This window comes from Phyllobates terribilis, unplaced genomic scaffold (assembly GCF_046119375.1).
Source record: "Phyllobates terribilis strain yellow unplaced genomic scaffold, ASM4611937v1 Scaffold_3__8_contigs__length_932513732, whole genome shotgun sequence".
Taxonomy (NCBI): domain Eukaryota; kingdom Metazoa; phylum Chordata; class Amphibia; order Anura; family Dendrobatidae; genus Phyllobates; species Phyllobates terribilis.
The window spans coordinates 646,734,075-646,761,159 of NW_027362763.1; the positions used below are offsets into that span (position 1 = coordinate 646,734,075).

The window sequence follows — 27,085 nt, forward strand, 5'->3', positions numbered from 1 at the left end:
GGTAGTTCCAGGGCCTTCATTATGGCCTTAATCCATGAGACATGTTTCACTGGTGTACCTGCAGCTGTGATGAATCCTCTAGACTTCCACAAGAGTCCAGAATCATTGCAAATTCCATGTCCATACCTAGAATCGGTATATATGTTCGCCGTTGTTCCAGCTTCTGTGAGAGCTACAAGTTCAGCTTCTTGTGCAGACATGTATGGTGGTAGAGCTTCAGCCTTGAGGACTGTTAGGTCCGTTGTGACAGCATATCCCGTGTGGAACTTCCCTTGAGGGTCTGCGAGACGGGATCCATCGGTCCATAGGTGCAAGGCAGGGTCTGCGAGCGGATGTGCCACCATATTCTCTGGAGCAGAAGTCTCTTCCTGCAAAATTTTTATACAATCATGAGGTTCCACCAATGGACCTTCACCCTCTTCACCTTCCCCCCTAGAAGGTGGAAGCAAAGTGGCAGGATTGATAGTCAGACATCTGGTAAATGTTATATTGGAGGGCAACAATAGGGAACACTGCAGCCGCAGGTGTCTTTGGTTGGTTAGATGTTTCGGAGATGTTTGTTGCAGAACAGCTGAGAGATCATGGCAGGCCTGTATAACTAGATCATGTCCAAGGATGATATCAGCTGACTTGTCAAGGAGGATGTGAGCAGCGTGGACCGCCTTAAGGCACGTGGGGGCAGTTCGGGCGACAGGGTCCAGGCGGGCTGAGTAGTAGCCCAAAGGCCGATACTTAAGATCATAGCGTTGTGCTAGAACTCCAGAGGCATGACCTTCCGATTCCGAGACAAAAAGGTGAAATGGCTGAGTATAGTCTGGTAAGCCCAAGGCCGGGGCAGAGACAACAGCCTGTTTAAGGCGGTCAAAACATAGTCTGTGTTGATGAGAAACACGTGGATCTTCAGCATGAAGCCAAACTGAGCCTTCATTCTTGAGACAGTCTTACAGAGGTTGCATGAGCTTTGAGGCATCAGGGATCCATTGCCTGCAGTAAGTGATGAGGCCAAGGAAAGTCTGCATAGCGGAATAGGTGGTTGGGAAGGTGATATCCATGATGGCTTGTTTTCTTTCTTCAGTCAGATGTCTAGCACCTTGTGATATACAATGTCCGAGGAAAATGACCTTGGGCAGACACCATTGGACTTCGCCTTTCGAGACTTTACAGTTAGCTGAGTGAAGAAACCAGAGAAGGGATGCTGACATCTCTGGCAAATTTTCTTCAGTGCCACAGAGTAAAAGATCATCCACATACTGTAGAAGGGTGACCTGAGGGTTCTCTTGAACCCATGGCTCCAGAATAGACTTCATAGAATGAGTGAATTGGTTAGGAGAGTTCTGGGCTCTTTGCGGAGTCCTGGTCCATGTAAGCTGTGCTCCTTGAAAGGTGAAGGCAGAAAGAAACCACGAATCTTCATGTAAGGGTATACTGAAGAAGGCGTTGGCCAGATCTAACACCGTAAACAAAGTGGCCGTTGGAGGCAGCTGAGACAAGAGGGTGTTTGGGTTAGGTACCACTGGAGTTTCTAAAATGGTAGCTGCATTGACGGCTCTGAGATCCTGAACCAACTGGTATCTTGGAGACTCTCCCGGAACGGTTTTCTTTTTTACAGGAAAGAGGGGTGTATTGCATGGAGATACACATCTGACAAGGACTCCTGATTCCAGGAGGGAAGCGATTTGGGTACCCAAGCTTTGTTCTTGTGCAGCCTTGAGGGGGTATTGTGCAACCGTGGGTACCTGTGTCCAGGCTTGAGGTGTACTCGGACCGGGGGAACCTGCAGGAGGCCGACGTCCTCTGGCCCACTGGACCACAGAGAGTGAGGGAACTGTGAGGTATCAAGAAGAGTGTGAGGTTGTATGGTCATCATCATGAGAGGGAAGGCTTTAAGAACACAGCGGTCTTCAGTCCCTTGTTCGGAATGAGGGTCCCGCAAAAGAAGCTCCATACCATGGTTTCCGAAGGTAATTGTTGCCTTCATCCGCTCTAAGAGATCGGCTCGCAACAGGTTGACAGGGCAAGTTTCAGAGACCAAGAATCTTGTGAGTACTCCGGTGAACGGTCCTGCAGACACAGGGACTGTGAGTGGAGAGGAAATATGTTGGCCTTCCACCCCAACACAGGTGAGGGTATCCGGTGATAGGGATACAGAAGGAGGGAGCTGTGCAGAGGAAATGACAGATGTGGCCGCCCCAGTGTCCACCAGGAACTCCAGTGGTTGATGGTCCACCTGTAAAGTGACAGTCCCACAGGCGGCCGTGAGATGCGTAGCCGGGAAAGTGGACACTGGTTGACCGAGCCGTCATTGGCGTGGCACGGGAAGGTCCATGGTTGTGTGGACCGTCACGGAACGACCGGTCATGGTACTGTCTGCGGGTTGGACAGTCTCTGAGGATGTGGTCAAGGCTACCACACTCCCAACACAACATTCGTCCTTCAGAATCACGAGATTGTCTTCTGTTTCTAGATGGTCCCTTGTCATCTCTTCTGTCTTGTTTTCTATATGTGGGAGGAGTATTATCACCTGTGCCTTTAACCATTACCCACTTGATTCCATGTTGGTTGCCAGGGGGTGGGTAGCTTTCTTGAGCATAATATACCATGGCAGGAGCGGTTTTCTTCTTTGGCTTAGTATCCTTTTTCATTTTTAGCATTGATTTTTGGAAAGCTTTAACGATGTCCACCGCGTCGTTGAAAGAAGAAGAACGAATCTCGGGCCGTACTCTCAGGACTTCATCTCTGAGAGCGTGTTGTAGGCCATCTACTAGGGCCTGAACAAACAGGGCGGCCTGTGTCTTGACGTGAGGACTGTATCCGAGATCCTCAAAATGCATGCTGAGTCTTACAGCATATCTTTCCACAGATTCATCAGGGTCTTGTTGAACATCTTGTACAGACCCAGCTTGATCTGACAAGCGATCCTGAGCCCAGGCCTTTAACTGTTTCATGTATTCTAGGCCGGATTCATACGTACTAAGAGATCCTGCTTTTGTGGAATCCATGGCCTTTTCGATAGTAGGCAAGAAATATTCCTTGGCCTTCACAGATGTGATACCTGCCAAATCAGCCCAGGTTGCACCATAAATGGCTCTGGTTGTGTCCAAGCGTCTAGCATACTGCATGGGAGATTTATCGGGATCAGGAAGCTTTGAGACCAGAGTGTCTACTTGTACTGGGGTAAAGGGTTGATATTTAATCATCCCTAAAGGTCCAGGAACTTGTTGAGGACCGGGCAGCGTCGCTTGTTCCTTGGTGGTATTTGGGGTGGCCGCTAGGGAGGATTCTTCAGGCAACAGAACCGCATTGGGAATCGGTGTCGGGGAGGAGGTTGCCACTAGTAGCTCAAGGGCCAAAGGCATAGCAACATGAACTGCTGGACTACGGACACAGACAATGCGTATCGAGTCCAATCCATGAGGGAGGGTCTCTATGCCTTCCTTGAGGGCCAGTACGTGTTCCTTCATGCACGGCCCGAGTGGGTAGCCGAAAATTCCAGAAGATATGAGTGGTATCGCTAAAGTGCGTCTGGGCATATCCTGATGACTCAATTTTCCTGCATGAAGGAGTACTGAACGGATGGTAGATGCGAGAGTGGAACGTGACTCTTCAGGGTTCCGGGAGTCATAAATAGGACCCACTGCATGTATGATGACATCAGCGGGCAGTCTACCCGCACGGGTGACTAAGGTCTGGCCTTGTGAAAGCTCTCCGTTTTCGGCTAAGTGAGCCTGGCATTCTGCAGCCAGAGTAGAACCAGCAGCAAGGGAAATTTTGCGAGCCAATCCTCCAACATGGCTCATACAGGTGTTTGCAGGGTTGACTATGGCCCCCACCCGATGTGTAAGGATGTCACCATAGCCTATTGACAGAGTGACAGGGCGTCCTGATGGGTCTACTAGATTACGGGAGCGGCAGGGGTCCCAAACTTCTGAGAGGCTGGGGGGTGGTGTTCTTTCAGCAGTTGCTTGGAGCAAGGGCCGGAGTACGGGTAATGGATGTGGGGTGGAGGATGCCATAGGAGACGTATGGGGTAAAGGAGGGGGGGCTGGAGTATCTTGAGCCCATCCCTCATCTGGCTCCGTATCGTCTTGAGTAACAGTATGTTGGCGGAGGGAGAGCAGTCTGGCCTGAAATTCTGGGGAGTTGAGGAGGATATCCCCAGGGTTGTGGGTGACTCCCATAGGAAACAGGGGAAGCGTCTCAGCATCGTGGACTGGAGCAGAGGGTGTCACATTAGTTTCAGATGGGTGCTCTGGGATTGCGGGCTTTTCCACCTGTGCTGGTGGCTGGTGATTATGCACCGGACGGATCTAGTAGTGAATATAGGCCGGATTGGGGCTTTCCGGGCCTCCCACAACAAGTAAGAGGTGTAGCAAGATGGCCGTGGGAGGGAGGAGTTAGAGTGGGAGTGGGAATGTTCTTGGAGGCAGGAAAAGGTGTAGTAAGATGGCCGTTGGAGGGAGGAGGTGGAGTGGGAGTGTTCTTGGAGGCAGGCTGGGCATCGTGCCATGGGCGGCCCGCCCCAGAGACACAGCAGAACTCCGCCCAGGGTGGGTTTTGCTCTCCACACACCTGACACGTCCACCCCTCCGGTAATTTGTTGTTGGCACCATTATTGGGCCGTGGCTGAGGGCTCGGTGTAGTGACAGGCATCAAAGGTGCAACGGCCATTTTGGGGGCACATAACAAATCACAGTCTGCAGCTTTCATGTATCCGAACAAAGGCTCGGCATTCTCTGTCCCCCCCACACCATCTACTTCTTTCCAGCCTTCAGACTTCAAATCACTCGCTACTCTAAGATGTGCTTGAGCCTGGTGCAGAAGTCCTCACCCAGCTTTCCCAATTTCTGTGTAACACATTCTTTCTACACTGAAAGTTAAAGCCTGCCTGTACTGGATAAGCTTATCATGTTATACAAATTCCTAACATTCTTCTTGCCTTCCCGTAACTCCACTAATTGGCTTAACTCCCACAGCAGCATTCCGCAACTTACGAGATCTTTCAAATTTGAATATACGCAACATTTTCTTATAGAATGCAATGATCTGTCGCGACTCAGATCACTGGTGCAGTCTACAGGTCTCCACCCGTCAGTGTAGAGTACTCCTCAATACACTGATAAGACAGAGAGACCCCTCATCTATCCCTTTTTCCTAACCTTGAATGACGACTTTACAGTACGACTCACCACGGCACCCTGATTGACAGCAGAACCCCTCCTTATGAGGTTTCTCTGTATAAGACGAAGAGTACACCTCAATTCGTCACAGATCCTGACAGCAGAACCCCTCCTTATGAGGTTTCTCTGTATAAGACGAAGAGTACACCTCAATTCGTCACAGATCCTGACAGCAGAACCCCTCCTTATGAGGTTTCTCTGTATAAGACGAAGAGTACACCTCAATTCGTCACAGATCCTGACAGCAGAACCCCTCCTTATGAGGTTTCTCTGTATAAGACGAAGAGTACACCTCAATTCGTCACAGATCCTGACAGCACAACACCTCCTTATGAGGTTTCTCTGTATAAGACGAAGAGTACACCTCAATTCGTCACAGATTCTTTCTCCCTTACACTACAATTCAGGAATGCTTTGAAACCTCGACTATCCGTTACGGGAGGCAGCTATCTAAAGAGAGTTCAGTGACCGGAGGAGGAGGAGATGGTGTTCACACGAGCACGCGCAGGCATGCGACGTCACTCGTTTTAACACTTGCTGGTTCAGGACGTGGTGCGGGACGCCTGAGGTCTCACCACTCGACCGGTCACCCACCCAGATCCAACCTGACAACCCAACAGGAACCGCTGCGGCTGACACACAGGCAAGTGAGACATATAAAATACATCTCAACTTACCGTGTTCGATGGAGGTTGATCAGGCCTCAGATTCAGCCACCGCGGTCACCACCAGGGAAATCAGCAATATGGGTCCGGCAGGGCGGCGTACCGCTAGCCACGCCGCACGTTGAGCGCCATTTGTGGGGGTCGTGATGACATTCCACTCGTCCTCCAGTCACTCCAAATTAAGGCTATGAGCATGGGTCAACCATTCAAAGAATGAGTCAGACAACAAGCTGGTTCAAACTCGGAGCACGCTCAAAAGACTACTACAGACAACGTTCTCAGCAATGTTCTGTGTTTATTCCTACATACACAAACCTAAATACACTACATAATGGGAGGGGAAAGAGGTTGTCCGGAGCGGGTAAGCCATGAAAGTCCAGTGTCTGACCACTCCTGATTGGTCCACATCTCCTTATCTCAGTCTCTGGGCAGATATTGCAGCCGTCAGCTTATAATCTTGTTTCGTTTCTCTGAAATAAGTCTTGGCAACACTGGAACTGTCTTAGTTTAAGTTTCGATTTGAGTAATACGTAGCAAGGAAAGCTTATTGTTATAAGACACAAAATGGTGGTTAGTACATAAGCAAAGTGTATAAAAGTAGAGAAAATATATATACATTCTTTTTTACCCTGACACTTGTCTGCAGTCTGATGTGAAGGAGCGTGGCCTGCTCCCGGCTTCTAGTAGCAGCCAGTCCCCTGATAATGTCTCCTTGTCTGCAGTCTGATGTGAAGGAGCGTGGCCTGCTCTCGGCTTCTAGTAGCAGCCAGTCCCCTGACAATGTCTCCTTGTCTGCAGTCTGATGTGAAGGAGCGTGGCCTGCTCTCAGCTTCTAGTAGCAGTCAGCCCCCTGATAACGTCTCCTTGTCTGCAGTCTGATGTGAAGGAGCGTGGCATGCTCTCGGCTTCTAGTAGCAGTCAGCCCCCTGATAATGTCTCCTTGTCTGCAGTCTGATGTGAAGGAGCGTGGCCTGCTCCCGGCTTCTAGTAGCAGTCAGTCCCCTGATAATGTCTCCTTGTCTGCAGTCTGATGTGAAGGAGCGTGGCCTGCTCTCGGCTTCTAGTAGCAGCCAGTCCCCTGATAATGTCTCCTTGTCTGCAGTCTGATGTGAAGGAGCGTGGCATGCTCTCGGCTTCTAGTAGCAGCCAGCCCCCTGATAATGTCTCCTTGTCTGCAGTCTGATGTGAGGGAGCGTAGCCTGCTCCCGGCTTCTAGTAGCAGCCAGTCCCCTGATAATGTCTCCTTGTCTGCAGTCTGATGTGATGGAGAATGGCCTGCTCCCGGCTTCTAGTAGCAGCCAGCCACCTGATAATATCTCCTGGTCTGCAGTCTGAGGTGAGGGGGCTAGGCCTGCTCCTGATTTCTAGTTACAGCCAGCCCACTGATATTTCCTTGTCTGCAGTCCGAGGTGAGGGAGCGTGGTCAGCTCCCAGTTTCTAGTAGCAGCCAGTCCCCTGATAATGTCTCCTTCACTGCATTGTGAGGGAGCGTGGCCTGCTCCAGGCTTCTAGTAGCAGCCAGTCCCCTGATAATGTCTCCTTGTCTGCAGTCTGATGTGAAGGAGCGTGGCCTGCTCCCGGCTTCTAGTAGCAGCCAGTCCCCTGATAATGTCTCCTTGTCTGCAGTCTGATGTGAAGGAGCGTGGCCTGCTCCAGGCTTCTAGTAGCATCCAGTCCCCTGATAATGTCTCCTTGTCTGCAGTCTGATGTGAAGGAGTGTGGCCTGCTCCCGGCTTCTAGTAGCAGCCAGCCCCCTGATAATGTCTCCTTGTCTGCAGTCTGATGTGAAGGAGCGTGGCCTGCTCCCGGCTTCTAGTAGCAGCCAGTCCCCTGATAATGTCTCCTTGTCTGCAGTCTGATGTGAAGGAGCGTGGCCTGCTCCCGGCTTCTAGTAGCAGCCAGTCCCCTGATAATGTCTCCTTGTCTGCAGTCTGATGTGAAGGAGTGTGGCCTGCTCCCGGCTTCTAGTAGCAGCCAGCCCCCTGATAATGTCTCCTTGTCTGCAGTCTGATGTGATGGAGCGTGGCCTGCTCCCGGCTTCTAGTAGCAGCCAGTCCCCTGATAATGTCTCCTTGTCTGCAGTCTGATGTAATGGAGCGTGGCCTGCTCCCGGCTTCTAGTAGCAGCCAGTCCCCTGATAATGTCTCCTTGTCTGCAGTCTGATGTGATGGAGCGTGGCCTGCTCCCGGCTTCTAGTAGCAGCCAGCCCCCTGATAATGTCTCCTTGTCTGCAGTCTGATGTGAAGGAGCGTGGCCTGCTCCCGGCTTCTAGTAGCAGCCAGCCCCTTGATAATATCTCCTTGTCTGCTGGGAGCAAACAGTCCAGTTCATGTTATCTTTATTGTTTATGAAGGCTTGGCAAATAGAATAATTTTTTATCCCCCTGGAGAACCTCTTTAACTCTAGAAAGGGTCTAAGGTCTTTTATAGATCACAGTCGATCTTGGTATTTTGTATATGTTTGAAGGTACTTGTACAAATTTACAGATAGATGTTGTCGCTCAGGTTACATAGACGTCATGCAGTGGACATATGTGCACAAATTAAAAGGGGCACGCGGGCCAGAAATTCATAACCCCACTGACATGGCTGAAGCTTTTCGTGCTATTACAGCTCGCCATATAATATTCATGGACAATAGCACGACACGCCACCTAATGTTCTCCTGACGGACGCCTGAGCAGGAGGTGCTGGACAAAGAGCTGGGCGAGGCCATCAAATCATTCCCTATCGGGAAGAGCCTCGGCCAGATGGATTCAATCATAGACTTTAGAAAATGTTTTCACCCCAGTTATTTCCACTATACAAAGGTGTTCAGTAATATCTCAGAAGACCCCCCTTTGCCCCCAAAGCACTTGAGGCTCACACAACGGTTTTATCAAAGCCCGGAGAAGAACCAAATGCCTGCCCTAATTTACATCCAATATCATTAATTAATGTAGATGTCAAAATATTCTCTAATATGATTGCAACACGGCTCTCCCACTACCCCCCCCCCGCCCTTCAATGTTAGGAGCAATGAGGTGGGCTTCATTAAGGGCTGAGAAGAACGTGATCATGCAAATAAAGAATTGTTCATTTCATTTGTAAAAAAACGAGATCTCAATGACATTCTAGAAGAGCGGCCTACCCTTATACACTGATCCTAAAGCGAGAGTTCTGGGAAACTGGGACGAGGCGAGGGTGTCCCTTATCACCTGGTAATGGAACATTAAGCATTACGGACTGTAAAAATCCAGATATTAGTGGAGTTACTATAGGTTCACATCACCATAAACTAGCTCTACACGCAGATGACCTGTCCTCTGTTTCAAACCCAATGACCATCTTATTTCCCCCTATAACATACAGTAATGTTCGAAATACTAGCCGTCCAATATGACTAACCAGATTAATCTCTGTTTTGGTATCTATAATATAACGGGGGATGCGTCCCTCTGTCTGAAGCCTCTATAGACGGCGCATGTGTGACGCGCAGTCCGGTTCCAGACAGAAGAAAGCATGGAGCCGTTACAGGTAAGAGGAGTATATGGCGCCGGAGATCACGGTATGTGTAGACACTGAACGCATACCGCGATCTCCGGCGCCATATTTACCTGACCGGGAGGAGCGTTGCCGCGGCTCCTCTCTTCGCCGGAGAACGGGGCAGGAGTGGGCATAGCGCTATCCGGCGCCATTTTACTGAAGATACACTGTAAATGTGTCTTCATCTTCAGCAAAATGGCGCCGGACAGCGAGGTGCTCCGGCGCCGCACTCCTCTCCCGGCAGAAGAGGACGCAGCAGCGCTGGAGCACAGAGAAGAAAGGTGAGTATAACTGTTTTAATTTTTTTGTATGTGTGTACAGCGTGAAAGGGATGAGGGGGCCACACATACCTAGATTGTGGGGTGAGGGGACCATGCATATATATCAGGATAGTGGGATGAGGGGACCATGCATACCAGGATTGTGGGGTGAGGGCACCATGCATATACCAGGATTGGTGGGATGAGGGGACCATGCATATACCAGGATTGTGGGGTGAGGGGACCGTGCATATACCAGGATTGTGGGGTGAGGGGACCATGCATACACCAGGATTGTGGGGTGAGGGGACCGTGCATACACCAGGATTGTGGGGTGAGGGGACCGTGCATACACCAGGATTGTGGGGTGAGGGGACCGTGCATACACCAGGATTGTGGGGTGAGGGGACCGTGCATACACCAGGATTGTGGGGTGAGGGGACCGTGCATACACCAGAATTGTGGGGTGAGGGGACCGTGCATACACCAGGATTGTGGGGTGAGGGGACCGTGCATACACCAGGATTGTGGGGTGAGGGGACCGTGCATACACCAGGATTGTGGGGTGAGGGGACCGTGCATACACCAGGATTGTGGGGTGAGGGGACCGTGCATACACCAGGATTGTGGGGTGAGGGGACCGTGCATACACCAGGATTGTGGGGTGAGGGGACCGTGCATACACCAGGATTGTGGGGTGTGGGGACCGTGCATACACCAGGATTGTGGGGTGAGGGGACCGTGCATACACCAGGATTGTGGGGTGTGGGGACCGTGCATACACCAGGATTGTGGGGTGAGGGGACCGTGCATACACCAGGATTGTGGGGTGAGGGGACCGTGCATACACCAGGATTGTGGGGTGAGGGGACCGTGCATACCATGATTGTGGGGTGAGGGGTACCACACATACCAGGATTGGTGGGTGAGGGGACCATGCATATACCAGGATTGGGGGGGTGAGGGGTACCACACATACCAGGATAGGGATGAGGGATGGGGTGCCACGCATACAAGGATAGGGATGAGGGGTGCCACGCATACCAGGATTGGGGGGTGAGGGGTGCCACGCATACCGGGATTGGGGGTGAGGGGTGCCACGCATACCGGGATTGGGGGTGAGGGGTGCCACGCATACTGGGATTGGGGATGAGGGGTGCCATGCATACCAGGAGTCGGATGAGGAGTGCCATGCATTCCAGGATTCGGATGAGGGATGGGGTACCATGCATACCAGGATAGGGATGAGGGGTGCCACTCATACCAGGATTGGGGGTGAGGGGTGCCACGCATACTGGGATTGGGGGTGAGGGGTGCCACGCATACTGGGATTGGGGGTGAGGGGTGCCACACATACTGGGATTGGGGGTGAGGGGTGCCACGCATACTGGGATTGGGGATGAGGGGTGCCATGCATACCAGGAGTCGGATGAGGAGTGCCATGCATACCAGGATTCGGATGAGGGATGGGGTACCATGCATACCAGGATAGGGATGAGGGGTGCCACTCATACCGGGATTGGGGGTGAGGGGTGCCACGCATACCAGGATTGGGGGTGAGGGGTGCCACGCATACCAGGATAGGATGGTGGGGACAGGATGGGGGCAGCACATACCAGCATGGGTGACCATATACCAATTGCTCGCCACCCGGGTGTAGAACGGGTTCAATAGCTAGTAAATTATATTACCACATGTCACATAATTCACCAGTCGGTGCAGTAGATTGTAAGAAACCACCAGACTCCGCATTCATCATCTGCAGGTTTTTGAGTCTGTGTATTTGAATAATTAATTGTACGAAGGGTTTGTTCAATATAATAGCAGTGTGGAGTTCAATTAGAAGGTCAATCATTCTGTGAAGAATTTATTTATTTAATTTATTTAATGGTGAAGCCAGCACATGTTGTACATGCATTTCAAATTGAAAGCCTGAGAAATAATAGAATTAGACTTACCGGTAATTCGGTTTCTAAGACCCTCCACGACAGCACACCTGGAGGTAGCCTCTCCATCCTAATTAGAGTCAGGAAAACAAGAGGTTAAATAGCCCCTCCCAGCTATCCCCAGTGTTTTCAAAGGACCACACAGTATGAATGCTCTAAATATTTTATTAACACTAAGGATTTTTCCATCAACAAGGAAAGGGCGGGAATTACCGATGCTGTAGTGGAGGGTCTTAGAAACCGAATTACCTGTAAGTCTAATTCTATTATCTCCAAACCCCTCCACGACAGCACACCTGGAGTACCAAAGAATGAATCTTAGGGAGGGACAAGAGCCTGAAGGACTTTCCTTCCAAATGCTAAATCTTTATTTGACATTACATCTAATCTATAATGCTTAGGTAAGGTATGAACGGATGACCACGTAGCTGCCCTGCAGATCTGCTCGATGGATGCGCTAGCCTTTTCAGCCCAAGACGCCGACATAGGAATGAGCTTTCAAGGATTCCAGAGGAGGCAAATCTTGAACCATGTATGTTTCACCAATTGCTTTTTTAATCCAATTCGCTAGCGTAATTTTTTGCAGTTTTCCCTTTATTGTGGCCTCCATATTGAACAAATAAGTTCTGATCCTTCCTCCAAGTTTCGGTCTGACTCAAGTAGCGGATTATAGTCCTTCTTATGTCCAATGCGTGGAATTCTTCTTCCTTACTATTTGATGGATTTTGACAGAAGGACTTTAGAATTATGGGCTGAGACATATGAAAATCAGACGACACCTTGGGAAGAAAAGAAGGCTCCAACTGGAGGATGGGTCCTGTCCTCCAAAATAGGACAATAAGGTTCTCTGATGGACAGGGCTTTGATTTCACCCACTCTCCTGGCTGTAGTCAGCTATAAGTAATGCTGCTTTCCAAGACCATTTGTATATGTATGCCTTGGCTATTTGCTCGAAAGGATGCATAGCTAGGCCTCTAAGAACTATGTTGAGATCCCAAGGTGGAACTATTTTAGCTCTTGTTGGATTTATCCGAGAAGCAGCTGTCATGAATCTCCTAAATCCATCTGTTCTGGGCCAAATCAGTATCAAAATAGGAGCTTAAAGCCGAGACTTGGACCTTAAGTGTGCTTGGTCTCAATCCTTTAGACAGACTGTTCTGCAGTGTATGGATCACCTCCACTGAGAAGCCTCTGGCTTTTAAGAGGGCGGTCTCAGAAGCCAAGCCGCTAGAGACATAGTTTGAGGGGCCGTATGGTAGATCGGGCCCTGATGCAGCAGATCGTGGATTTTGAGGAAGCATCAACGGATCCTCCATTTTTAGACTGCTCAATGTTCCGAACCATGCTCTTCTTGGCCACATTGGAGCTATTAGAATCGTCTTGACTCCTTCCGACCTGATTTTTTGTAAGGTCATTGGTATCAACGGAATCGGGGGGAGAAAGCATAAGCGAGTCCGACTTCCCAAGGGTGAGTGAATGCATCTATCCCTGTTACTGAATCCTCGGGGTCCAAGGAAAAAAAAGCTCTTACTTTCGCGTTTTTCTGGTTCGCAAACAAATCCACCTCTGGATATCCACACTTTTGTACAATCATCTGAAATATCTTTGAGTTCAGACTCCACTCCTCTGGATGAATGTCTTTCCTGCTCAATAGATCTGCCTGATAGTTGTCGGAGCCCCACAGGTGCAGGACAGTAGGTGATGGTCCGCCCAGTGGAAGATCCTTTCTGAGATCATTTGCAATCTCCTGTTTATCGTACTTCCCTAATGTCTTAAGTGGGCTACAGTTATCATATTGTCCGAGTAGACCCTGACATGCGACCCCCTGAAGTAGAGAATTGGCCGCCCATAGGGTTTCTTCCACCGCTTTCAACTCTCTTAGGTTTGAGGATTGTTCTGCAATTTCTTGTGACCAGACTCCTTGAAAGGCCACGTGGGAGACTACTGCTCCCCATCCCCTTTTGCTTGCATCTGTTTTGACCGATAACAAGGGAAGTTGAATTCATGTTGAACCTTTCTCCAGATTTCCTGGACAGAGCCACCACCTTAAAGATGCTTTCACCTTCTCTGGCAGATGAATCCTGCTGGTGAGGGAACTTGGAGATCTGTCCCAACGGGAAAGGATGTAGTTTTGAAGGACCCTTGAATGCGCTTGAGCCCAAGGTACCGATTGAATAGAAGAGGTCATGGTCCTGAGGACGGACATGGCGAATCTTATTGAGACTCTGCTCCGGTTCTTCAGTGCATAAACTTTCGACCTTAACTGAATTTCTCTTTTGGTAAAAAAGAGGCTTGTTGCTGAGAGTCCAGGAGAATTCCCAAGAAAGTCTTCCTGGTGGAGGGAATCAGATCTGACTTCTTGTAATTTATCAGCCATCCCAATGATTCTAGAATCAGGAGGGTCATCTGAAGGTCTCTCTCCAAACTTGGAACTGAGGGAGCCATCACTAAAAAAACGCTGATATTCCGCCTTCTTCGACAAGCTGCCACCTCTGCCATGTTCTTTGTAAATAGACGGGGTGCCAACGAAATTCCGAAGGGGAGTACATTGAATTGAAAATGGAGTACCTTTTGGTTCTGACTTACGGCAAATCTGAGGAATGTCCTGTAGGCCGGGTGAATTGGCACATGGTAGTATGCCTCTTGCAGGTCTATTGTTGCCATGACAAATCCTTTCCCAATCAATGGAATCGTGGACCTTATGGACTCCATCTTGAACCTTCTGTATTTCACATATTGGTTGAGATGTTTTAGATTGAGGATTATCCTGTAGGAACCTGAAACCTTTTTCAACAGAAACACTCAAGAATAATGACCTTCTCCTTGTTCCATGTGAGGCACTGGTGATATAACTCCCGAGTTTTGAAGATTCTGAAGACCTGTCATTAGGATCTTTTGTAATCTTCCAGAAGGTAAGGACGTTACTTCTACCCTTCTTAGAGGGTGGGTAGCAAAGTCTATTTCGGCTCCTACCGCCACCATCTCCAGGATCTTCCTGTACGAAGATATTAGCTGCCATTGTGGTAGAAAGCTTGCAATCCTGCCTCCTACCTTCTTGGCGTCATTGTCTATCTTGCCTTGAACTTTGAAAGATATTCTTTCCGCTTCCCCCTTTTGGGTAACTCCAGCAACCGGTTTTACCCTTGCCTCTATACTGAAATGCTTGCTGCTGTTGCTGCTGAGGGGGAAGAAATGGCCTCTTCCTGAAGTTCCTTGAAACCTTCGGCCCTGGCAGAGACTTCTTCTTGTCGGATGCTTTCTCCAACAGCTCGTCCAAGACTGCTCCAAACATATACTCTCCTTTAAACGGGATGGAACAAAGCTTAGACTTTGATGCGTTGTCCCCACTCCACATCTTCAACCATGGAGCTCTTCTTGTGGAATTAGATAAGGCTGCCGATCTTGCCGCAATCTTGACCGACTCTGCTGAGGCATCAGCTAGGAATCCAGTGGCCTTCTGTAGCAAAGGAAGAGATGCAAGGAGGTCCTCCTGAGGAGTACCTTTCCAGGGATGTTCCTCTAGCTGTTGTAGCCAGAGGAACATGGAATGTGCTACACAAGTCAAAGCGATATTCATCTTCAGTGAAGCCGCCGATGTTTCCCATGTCTTCCTTAGCAGACTATCCATAGGATCCTTCAGCTGGGACGAGTCTTCAAAAGGAAGGGTTGTTTTCTTCGCTACCCTTTTCACTTGCACATCCACTTTCGGAACTTCCGTCCATAGTTTAGCCGTATTTTCATCCAGAGGGAATCTATCCTTCATTTCTCCCGTAACACTAAGCCTTTTTTCAGGTGACTCACATTCATCCATTATCAGACTCCGAATATTGTCATGCATCGGGAACACTAACTTCTTCTTGGATTTCAAACCCCCAAACATCTCGTCCTGAACTGTACGGGTCTTCTTCTTCTCTTCCACCTGCATAGTGTCTCTCACCTGCAACAACAATTCCTCCATATTCTCGGCAGAAAATAATACTTCTTATCCTCTTCATGTTCTTCAATTAGAACACCTTCCTCAGGTTCCTCCATGGATCCCAATTCTTCTGAATCATAGGTATCCCTAACCGTATACTTTCTACTTTTCGGTGGAGATGGACCCTCAGCTCTGGCTTGCGAAAATGAAGGAGGCTAGGGAGGATTATATTTCCTGCCGAACCATTCCCCTGACTTCTTCCATAAGGGAAGGCTGTTCATCCTTCACAATGCTGTTAGTACATTTCTTAGGGGTTTCTTATGCCCTGAAGCAAGCTTTTTCCTACAAATGGCACATTTGCGAATTCTAGCATTTTCTCCCACTCTCGGTGCAGGATCCTTGTCTCCCTAAAATTAGAAAGGGGAGATTTTAAAGTACAATTTGGGATCCTGCTCAAAAGAGTGGGGAACAACCGTGCCCCTAAGTACTTACTGGGGCCGGGTTAGCGCTGGGCTCTGCAGATGCAGGCTTTGAAATAACTCCCTCCATAGGAGCAGAATATTCTGTCCTACCTTAATGGTGTCTTCTCATCTGGGTCTTTTATACATGAGACCGAGATCTAGCCCCAAATTTCCACCTGTCAGGTGAAAGATCCTCCATTCCTGGGCAAAAACTGCGGTTTCCAGTTTGAATTTCCCGCCACGGCCCCATGCCTTCCACGGTGGAACGCAACCGGAAGTGACGTTCCGCAGGCCGAATACCCAACTTCCGGCGCATCCTGCATGCGCGGCAGAACGCTGCCGTGGAGGACAGAGGAGACTCCAGCTGGGGAGCTACAGGAGGCCCCCAACCCCGCTCAGCTTTACCCGTAGGCGCAGGCGAGTGAGGAGGTCCTGCTCCAGAGGAAACGGGAGCTGCCAGGGAAGGAAGGCCGGAGCTAATCGCTCCCTGCAGCCCGGCACAGGTAAATTTAACAGGGCCCTGCTCGCCGGCCACAGCCACCCTAGGTAACCTCTTCATCCCATACGGACAGGAAAACACGGGATGGTAGCGGGGAGGGGCTATTTAACCTCTCGTTTTCCTGTCCTTAATTAGGATGGGGAGGCTACCTCCAGGTGTGCTGTCGTGGAGGGGATTGGAGAAATGGGTCGTTCCAGACATAGTTCAGAAGAAAAGCGTACTTTGATTAAAAAGTTGATTGGAGAGGGTAAAACCTATTAAGAAGTGCAGACAATTATCGGCTGTTCAGCTAAAATGATCTCCAATGCTTTATAATGGAAAGCAAAACCAGAGAGACGTGGAAGAAAACGGAAGACTACCATTCAAATGGAAGGAAGAATAGCCAGAATGGCAAAGGCTCAGCCAATGATCAGCTCCAGGATGATCACAGACAGTCTCAAGTTATCTGTGAGAACTGTGACAGTTAGAAGACGCCTGTGTGAAGCTAATCTCTTACCAAGAAGTCCCCGCAAAGTCCCACTGTAAAAAAGGATATGTACTGCAGGGGATACAATTTGCGAAAGAACACATCAACTGAAGAGAAATGGAGAAACATTTTGTGGACTGATGAAAGTAAAGTTGTTCTTTTTGGGTCCAAGGGCCACAGACAGTTTATCAGACGACCTCCAAACTCTGTATTCAGCCACAGTACACCCTGCAGACAGTGAAGCATGGTGGAAGCATCATGATATGGGCATGTTCCTCTTACTATGGTGCCGGACCTATCACTGCATACCAGGGATCATTGACCAGTTTGCATATATAAAAATACTTGAAGAGGTCATGTTGCCTTACACTGAAGAGGATATGCGAAACACACCAGTAAACAAGCAAAATCTTGGGTCCAGCCCAACAAAATTGAGGTGATGGCGTAGCCAGCCTAATCCCCGGACTTTAATCCGATAGGACACTTGTGGGGTGACATCAAAAAATGCTGTTTCTGAGGCATCTATGTGGGGCCATTATACTGTATGGAGGACTATGTGGGGCCATTATACTGTATGGAGGACTATGTGGGGCCATTATACAGTATGGAGGACTATGTGGGGCCATTATACTGTATGGAGGACTATGTGGGGCCATTATACTGTATGGAGGACTATGTGGGGCCATTATACTGTATGGAGGACTATGTGGGGCCCATTATACTGTATGGAGGACTATGTGGGGCCCATTATACTGTATGGAGGACTATGTGGGGCCCATTATACTGTATGGAGGACTATGTGGGGCCCATTATACTGTATGGAGGACTATGTGGGGCCCATTATACTGTATGGAGGACTATGTGGGGCCCATTATACTGTATGGAGGACTATGTGGGGCCCATTATACTGTATGGAGGACTATGTGGGGCCCATTATACTGTATGGAGGACTATGTGGGGCCCATTATACTGTATGGAGGACTATGTGGGGCCCATTATACTGTATGGAGGACTATGTGGGGCCCATTATACTGTATGGAGGACTATGTGGGGCCCATTATACTGTATGGAGGACTATGTGGGGCCCATTATACTGTATGGAGGACTATGTGGGGCCCATTATACTGTATGGAGGACTATGTGGGGCCATTATACTGTATGGAGGACTATGTGGGGGCACATTATACTGTATGGAGGACTATGTGGGGGCACATTATACTGTATGGAGGACTATGTGGGGGCACATTATACTGTATGGAGGACTATGTGGGGGCCCATTAAACTGTATGGAGGACTATGTGGGGGCCCATTAAACTGTACGGAGGACTATGTGGGGGCCCATTAAACTGTATGGAGTACTATGTGGGGCCCATTAAACTGTATGGAGGACTATGTGGGGCCCATTATACTGTATGGAGGACTATGTGGGGCCCATTATACTGTATGGAAGACTATGTGGGGCCCATTATACTCTATGGAGGACTATGTGGGGCCCATTATTCTGTACGGAGGACTATGCTGGGCCCATTATACTGTATGCTGGTTGGCCCGTGACTTTGTCCAAGTTTTTCATTTTGGACCCCTGTGTGTTTGAGTTGGACATCCCTGCTCTACAATAAAGGAATTCGAAGAATTCGGCCATGTAAGCAATTGTAAAGTCAACCAATGCTGAACTAACACAACAACTAATTTCTAACTTTCCCTATAAGTGGTACACAAATTCCATTGAATTTAGATGATCTGTATCATTTAAATTATATCCCCATCATTGAACAAACTCCTCAAAATCTAATGAATAACTTGAAATCATTGTCCTGGTTTGGTCGTATTAATATTTTATATATTCCAGACCGTTCCTGTCTTCGTCCCTCAAACCTTTTTCTCCCGTCTCAACAAGATTATTAGCAAGTTTGTTTGGGGACCGTCGAGACCTAGGATACATTTTAAAATATTGTGTCGTCCCAAGAATAAAGGGAAGTACTAGTTTGCCCGATCTAAAAGAAATAGCATCTGATCATTCTTCTGAGAGCAGTGGACTGAATGAGGTCTGTGGAGCATTGTTCTGAGAGCGGTGGACTGGATGAGGTCTGTGGAGTATTGTTCTGAGAGCAGTGGACTGGATGAGGTCGGTTGAGCATTGTTCTGAGAGCAGTGGACTGGATGAGGTCTGTGGAGCATTGTTCTGAGAGCAGTGGACTGGATGAGGTCTGTGGAGCATTGTTCTGAGAGCAGTGGACTGGATGAGGTCTGTGGAGCATTGTTCTGAGAGCAGTGGACTGGATGAGGTCTGTGGAGCATTGTTCTGAGAGCAGTGGACTGGATGAGGTCTGTGGAGCATTGTTCTGAGCGCAGTGGACTGGATGAGGTCTGTGGAGCATTGTTCTGAGAGCAGTGGACTGGATGAGGTCTGTGGAGCATTGTTCTGAGCGCAGTGGACTGGATGAGGTCTGTGGAGCGTTGTTCTGAGAGCAGTGGACTGGATGAGGTCTGTGGAGCGTTGTTCTGAGAGCGGTGGACTGGATGAGGTCTGTGGAGCGTTCTTCTGAGAGCGGTGGACTGGATGAGGTCGGTGGAGCATTGTTCTGAGCGCAGTGGACTGGATGAGGTCTGTGGAGCATTGTTCTGAGAGCAGTGGACTGGATGAGGTCTGTGGAGCATTGTTCAGAGCGCAGTGGACTGGATGAGGTCTGTGGAGCATTGTTCTGAGAGCAGTGGACTGGATGAGGTCTGTGGAGCATTGTTCTGAGAGCAGTGGGCTGGATGAGGTCTGTGGAGCATTGTTCTGAGAGCAGTGGGCTGGATGAGGTCTGTGGAGCATTGTTCTGAGAGCAGTGGGCTGGATGAGGTCTGTGGAGCATTGTTCTGAGAGCAGTGGGCTGGATGAGGTCGGTGGAGCATTGTTCTGAGAGCAGTGGACTGGATGAGGTCTGGAGCATTGTTCTGAGAGCAGTGGACTGGATGAGGTCGGTGGAGCATTGTTCTGAGAGCAGTGGACTGGATGAGGTCGGTGGAGCATTGTTCTGAGAGCGGTGGACTGGATGAGGTCTGTGGAGCATTGTTCTGAGAGCAGTGGACTGGATGAGGTCTGTGGAGCATTGTTCTGAGAGCAGTGGACTGGATGAGGTCGGTGGAGCATTGTTCTGAGAGCAGTGGACTGAATGAGGTCGGTGGAGCATAAGCAATGGGGGAAACTGGAAGGGGACATCTCTAACTTGGAGTGACAACACACATGTACAAACTAAACAATTACCAACACTTACACAGCACTTTTTGAGAAACATGAGAGCAAATCTTAATCTCATCATATATATCACGTAGGTTAGGTCCATGATGACTCAGATTCCCCCCCCCCCGCTTCAGGTGCGGATTCATTCCTAATCTGGGACAGATCTGCTGGTGTTAGATTGACGCACGTTCTCGTGGGATCAGGCTCTTTTCCGTCCTTTACAGAACTTGGTGGCTCTTGTCCAGGTCGGCGTCTGTCCTGGCTGGCTTATTTCCAGCTCATTTATAAATTCTCATATATTTTTGACTAGTATAAAGGATCAACTTGCTCCGTAGGTCCTTGTGCTAAACTTCTATCTTGTACGTACAAAGCAACACAAAGGGACGCGTGCAATGACCCTTTACTGGGGTTTGGGTGAAGGAATTGTGTAGTCAAATTTCAGAGGAGGCTTGGCAAAAAGCATTCAGACATTCCCACAAATTACCTATTACTTGCCATGCTCAGAAGAAAAACTACAAGACTTTACCTAGATGGTACCGTTGTCCCACCCTACAGCTACATAGGATCTTCCCCTTGGTGTCGGACTTGTGCCGGCGTTGTGGCGGTGCAGCCGCTCTGTTACATACATGGTGGGAATGCCCGCTGATTTGAGGGTTATGGAATTCCATTTTCTCACTGGTAGTCGCACCCCTTCTCCCCAAATAGGCCGACTTTCCATTAGTCGGAATTCAATCTCAAAGGCAAAGAAGGATATATCTTTAGGCACTTTCTTACCGCCGTTAAGACAATAATTCCATGTCACTGGAAATTCACAAAAACTTCCACTTTGGGTGGAAGGGGTTAACAGCATTACGAAAATGGAAAAATGACTGCAATGATAGCAATCGCCTGGAAGCTATTCATCGGCAGTGGACATGTTGGATGTTATTCAGTGAGGGGAATGACCTGGCCGTCTGGTTGTTGTGGTAGATGTGGTCTCCTCAGAAGTGCTGCCTTCAAAAAGTCATGGGTTATTTTTTGTTCCTCCCCATCTCCCTTTCTTCCCCATTCTTTCTCTTTCTGCCCTCCTTTCTGCCCTCCTTTCTGCCCTCCTTTCTGCCCTCCTTTCTGTCCTCCTTTCTGCCCTCCTTTCTGCCCTCCTTTCTGCCCTCCTTTCTGCCCTCCTTTCTGCCCTCCTTTCTGCCCTCCTTTCCGCCCTCCTTTCCGCCCTCCTTTCCGCCCTCCTTTCCGCCCTCCTTTCCGCCCTCCTTTCCGCCCTCCTTTCCGCCCTCCTTTCCGCCCTCCTTTCCGCCCTCCTTTCCGCCCTCCTTTCCGCCCTCCTTTCCGCCCTCCTTTCCGCCCTCCTTTCTGCCCTCCTTTCTGCCCTCCTTTCCGCCCTCCTTTCCGCCCTCCATTCGGCCCTCCTTTCCGCCCTCCATTCGGCCCTCCTTTCCGCCCTCCATTCGGCCCTCCTTTCCGCCCTCCATTCGGCCCTCCTTTCCGCCCTCCATTCGGCCCTCCTTTCCGCCCTCCTTTCTTCCTTACATTCATCTTGCACATACATAGATATTTGGTTTATCTAGAGGTTTATATTCATTATTCATCAAACTGATGATACTTTCTGATACTTTTCATTCTAATGTTTAACAACAACTTAATCATCAGCTTTTTTTATTTTTATTATTGAATCTAACCAGAATGTTACATTTTCCTATCAATGTTTTTAACATCGATTAAAAACATTTAACGTAAATAAAAAAAAATAAAAAAGGCCGTGGGGGTCTGCCCACCGGCCCCGGCCTCATGGAGACCTATGAGCCCTCTTCACTGTGAAGATCTCTTTGCCAGAGGTGTCAAGCAACCATTTTCAGTGGAACTGTCAGGGTTCCACCTTCTTTACCCTGACCATCCTGATGTTATTATGTCTCTGGCAATTCTCCAGATCATCTTCCTTGGCTATGACGCCATAGCTTGTACATGACTGAGTGTCCCAATGGACTGGGGCGAGCCCTCCTTCAGCTCACTCACGACCCTCAACTGCTGGGTTCATCATGGCTGATTATGGAGCTGCTTTCCTGGATGTAGCCCACCTGGCTCAAGCAAACCTCCTTATTCTGATACGATCCTGAGCGGTGGCTCTAGGATCCAGGGATTTCCTCACCGCCTGGCGGGCCTCCGGCAGGAAGATTGGGGGGGCAACGCCACGGCCGGGCAGCAAACCGCGGAACGACCGGAGTAGGTTGAAGACTCAACTAAGGTGAATATTGTACAGATCTGCCCTCTTCACGCTTCCTCTCTTCCCCCTGCAGCACCAGATCAGAGCACAAACATGTCTGCTATCACCTCAGCGGCACTCATCAGGCCGAGGCTCCACGGAGCGCAGCGGGTCAGTTCACCGGCTCAGCCGCAGCTTCTCACCCTCGGAGGAGTCCTGACCAAAGGGGGATTCAGATAATGCGGATATCTGCAATATAACTGTCAGGATGATAGGAGCTCTGCTCCAGAACGTCCACTGGGCACAAGAGCATAGGCCCTCTATGATGATATTGATGCATGATATTGGTGGAGAATGAGGACGATATTGGTGGAGGATGATTGATAATGATGATGGAGGATGATGTTGATGGTGATTGATGAAATGGAGAATGATGATGACTTTGGTGGAGGATGAGGGCGATATTGATGGAGAATGATCTGCTTTCTCTTGGGACAGGTCAGTAAAGCTGCGCGCCAGGAGAAGAGGTTCCAGGAGTATAATGAAAGGTGCACATTCCAGCATCAATCAAAGGTACTTGGGAGCCAAAGGTTGATGGATCCACATTCGTGCATCATTCACCCTGCAGAGATCCGAGTAGAGCAGTCACCTACAAACACACAAAACTAGTGTTGAGCGAGTATGTTCTATTAACCCTTTCGGCGAGTATGCTCAGGCCGAGCGCCGAGTATTTACAGCTGCTCGGTGATATGGTTGAATCGCTCCCTTGTGCATGATTTGCGACTGTTTGACAGCTACGCATTCCTCCCATGTAATAAAGCTGTCAAACAGTCGCAAATCATCACACAGGAGCGATTCAACCTTTTCACCGAGCAGCTATAAATACTCGGAGCTCGGCCCGAGCATAATCGGACAGAACATACTCGCTCAACCCTACACACAAAACCCCTAAATTCTAATACTCTTTTCTCCCGGGTTATAAGCGGAGGCTGGAGCAGATTTTTCTCTTTTAAGCACCCTTGTGTGGGGACAAATAACCGTCTGCGGCTTGGCTCGTCCACTTAGTCACAGCACCACAATGCCACGTGAGGGTATAAAAGCCCCTGCAAGTTATTTTCTGCCGCCAGCGCCCTTTTCTTCCCGGTGGACGCTGCGTCATTGCAGTGAAGCGTGGTAAATACATGGTTACACTTCTGTTAGTGTGTAGCGGTACATCGCAGGAGCGTGTAGAGTGCGAATCTGCATGTCAGTGGCTTACGGCACATTACAGCTAAGTACAGTCAGCACCTGTCCGAGCTGCCTGTTTTACCTGTAGTCTGGGCGTCGGTGACTGAGTGCACCCCGGGACCTCACTTTTTTGTAGGGGGTCACACTCTCGGGTAGCCACTTCGATGTGCACCGCCACAGGGTTTTATATCTAAACAGCCTGTAGTTTGTCACTCATAAAACTAAAAGAACTTTTTTCAGTATCAATGGATAACATAAACAGTCCTTTCTTCAGGCAGAATGAAACAACATAAATGCAGCAGGTTCACCAACCTCCGTATTCCCAGCAGCAGCAGCTCACACTTGTATTAAACGCGTTCACCAAACAAACACCTCTGTTTGGCCCCAGCACACCTTTCTGTAGAGCAGACTCACCAACAGCTCTGCCTTTCTCCAGCCTGCTGAGCTGACCCAGCTGCTGTTATTAGGCCTGTAAACAGGACTGGACCATGGGATTGACTTTTCCCAGCCATGTTGTTTTGGTTACTCCAATATCTGATCACATTATTAAACCCTCTTCGTAACCTAGTGTTTCTGGTACAGCTTAGATTACCGGCACATCTCAGGACCTTACCGCCGGCTTTCCTAGAATATACATAATAATGTAAATAATTGTCTCACACAAGTTCTATTAACCCCTTCCTTACTCTGCCAATTTCCTTTTTTGCATCCTGGTTTTTCCCTTCCCTTTTTCACAGAGCCGTAACTTTGTTTTTCTGTCCACATAGACATATAAGCACTTGTTTTTTTGCAAGACAAGTTGTACTTTTGAATGACACCATTCATTTTACCACATAGTGTACTGGAAAATGGGGAAAAAAAATTCCAAGGGCGGTGAAATTGTGGAAAAAAAAAAAACGCAATTCTGACATTATCTTTTGGAAATTGTTTTTACAGTGTACATTTTGTGGTAAAAATGACCTTGCAGTATGATTCTGCTCATCAGTCCGATTACGGCAAGTAATGTGGGACGTTCTGAGATGTTGTGCCTGCGCCAAATTCAATAGTAGAATCCTACAATGTTCTCGTTGCAAGGGACCTCCGGGGTCCTCGTGTCCAACTCCCGGCTCAATACAGGATTCACTAAACCATCTCAGAGAGACGTCTGTCCAGCCTGTGTGTGAAGAGAACAGAGGTAGAATCCAAATACGTGCACGGAAGAGCCACGTCTGATACATTTGAGCATCAGGGCAGATCTGTTTTTTATTACATCATCGGTCAGGGTTTTATAGCTTGTTAATAGCCACACATGGTAACAATATAATTGTCTCAGCTTATCTCTACATATGTGCTGGCATTAGCATACATACATCTCGTTGGTAAAGGTAATTCTGTCTACACCGGGCTGAAGAGTTTAGGTATGACTCTATCTCTTCTTCACTTTCCTGTGTGTTTTCTCGAAGTCCTGTTAGTCAAAGAAAATTCCTGAGACCCCCAGAAGTTTAAAAGAATGTATATATATTTTTTGGGTTGTGTCGCCATTTTTGGAGACCCTTAACGTTTTCGTTTTTCGGTCGAAGGGGTTGTGTGAGGGCTTATATTTTTCGGGGCGAGACGACCTTTTTATTGATACCATCTTAGGATGGATGTGACGTCTTGATTGCTTGATGCAGCATTTTTTTGTGGTATTACAGCGACCAAAGAAAGGTAATTTTGGAGATCTTGATTTTTTTCAGTTTCCGGTCTTTACTGATCAGGTTAATTCTTTTAATATTTTGATAGATCGGACTTTTCTAAACATGGAGATGCCACGTGTGTATTTTTTTTTATCATCTTTATTTTTAATGGGGGGAAAAAGAGGGGTGATTGTAACTTTTTCTATATAATTTTTTTCACATTTTTTTTTTTTTTTACTTTTCACTGTATTTTAGTCGCCTTAAGGTATTTGAAGCTTCAATCGTCCGATGGCTTGTGCTGTATACTGCGATGCCGCAATATCACTGCAAATAGCAGAAATCAGGGTCTCCATGAAAGCCCGCCACAAGCAGAATACTGTCACGACAGGCACAGGGGCTTTCAGGGAGACCCTCGGCTGTCATGGCAACCCATTGGCGCCACACGATCATGTCACGGGCGTACCGATGGGCACATGGAATGACGCACCCCCTTCCCGGCACGCAGTAAATGCCACTATCCGACTTTGACAACAGGTTATCAATCGTGGGTACAAACAGCCATTACCTGACTGGTATGGGGCGAGCTCACCCCGTGACCCTGCTGCACACACCGCTTCTGACTTGGGCCGTACATGTACTGAGGATGTCAGTAAGGGATTAATGTATTACTGATACTGCCATACACCGCACAAAGCTTCCAAAATCATACAGCTGTACAGTGCCCAAAAATGACTGGCAGTATCCAAATCATACGGCTATACCGTGCTGAAATAATACCACTATACACTACATGAGTAAGATTGACATGGTGTACCCCAAATATTACTGCTATTCAGTTCTGCTCACCATTATGGGCTCCCCTTCATTTTTTTCATAGACTGTACAATATTTTCAGAAATAAGTGGAAATGTACCAAAGTTATATCCTCAGGATTTTTTAATTAGTGTCCAAAGTAATACAACAATAAAACATTGTTTTTCAACTTCCATGTTGCAATTTCAAAGAAGAAACAGAATAAAACATCATGTGCAGCAATAAAGACCCCTCTAATTAATACTTGGTCCCCCCCCCAATTAATACTTGGTTCTCCCATAATTAATACTTGGTTCCCCCATAATTAATACTTGGTTCCCCCCCTAATTAATACTTGGTTGCCCCCCTAATTAATACTTGGTTGCCCACCCTCTGGCATTGCTGACGGCCTCCACACATTTCTTGTAGCCATCTATAAGCTTCTTGCACTTCTCGGCTGGAGTTTTCTCCCACCATCCTTTGCAGTTTGTCCGAGCTCTTGAATGTTTGCAGGTTCTTTTCCCCAATGGCAGATTTCATTTCACCCCAAAGATTGTCAATGGGATTGAGGTCAGGACTCATTGCTGGTCATTATAAAACAGTCCATTTTTTTCTTTTTCAACCATTCCTGTGTACTTTTGGATGTGTGCTTTGGGTCATTGTCTTGCTGGAGGACCCATGATCTTCGACTCAAACCAAGTTTTCTTACACTGGGTAGGACATTTGGCTCTAAAAATCTCTTGATAATTCTCTGATTTCATGATTCCTGTGATATGGTCAAGGCCTCCAGTACCAGATGCAGCAAAGCAACCCCACAGCATTATGGATCTTCCACCATGCTTAACTGTTGGTAAGGTGTTCCTTTCCTTATAAGCTTCATTGCGCTGTCTGTAAACAAACTGTTGCTTTGGATTGCCTGAAAGCTCTAAATTCTCCACAGAACATTTTCCCAGAAGGATTGTGGTTTGTCAAGGTACTCTTTGGCAAAGGTCAGTCGTTCCTTTTTCTGTCTTTTCTTCGGCAATAGTTTATTCCTTGTCCTTTGCCCATAAAGCTCTGCTTGGTTTAGTGTGCGGC

General features: G+C 48.4%; 1 protein-coding gene across 3 annotated transcripts in view; it reads left to right on the forward strand.

Moving 5' to 3' along the window:
• The window catches only part of CUL9 (cullin 9), a 171,862-nt gene that overhangs the window by 103,240 nt on the left and 41,537 nt on the right, over positions 1-27,085 (forward strand). For all 3 annotated transcript variants that reach the window (XM_073671636.1, XM_073671638.1, XM_073671637.1), the window contains exon 35: positions 22,833-22,907. In XM_073671636.1, the coding sequence (XP_073527737.1) occupies positions 22,833-22,907 (75 nt within the window). The remainder of the gene's footprint in view (positions 1-22,832; positions 22,908-27,085) is intronic.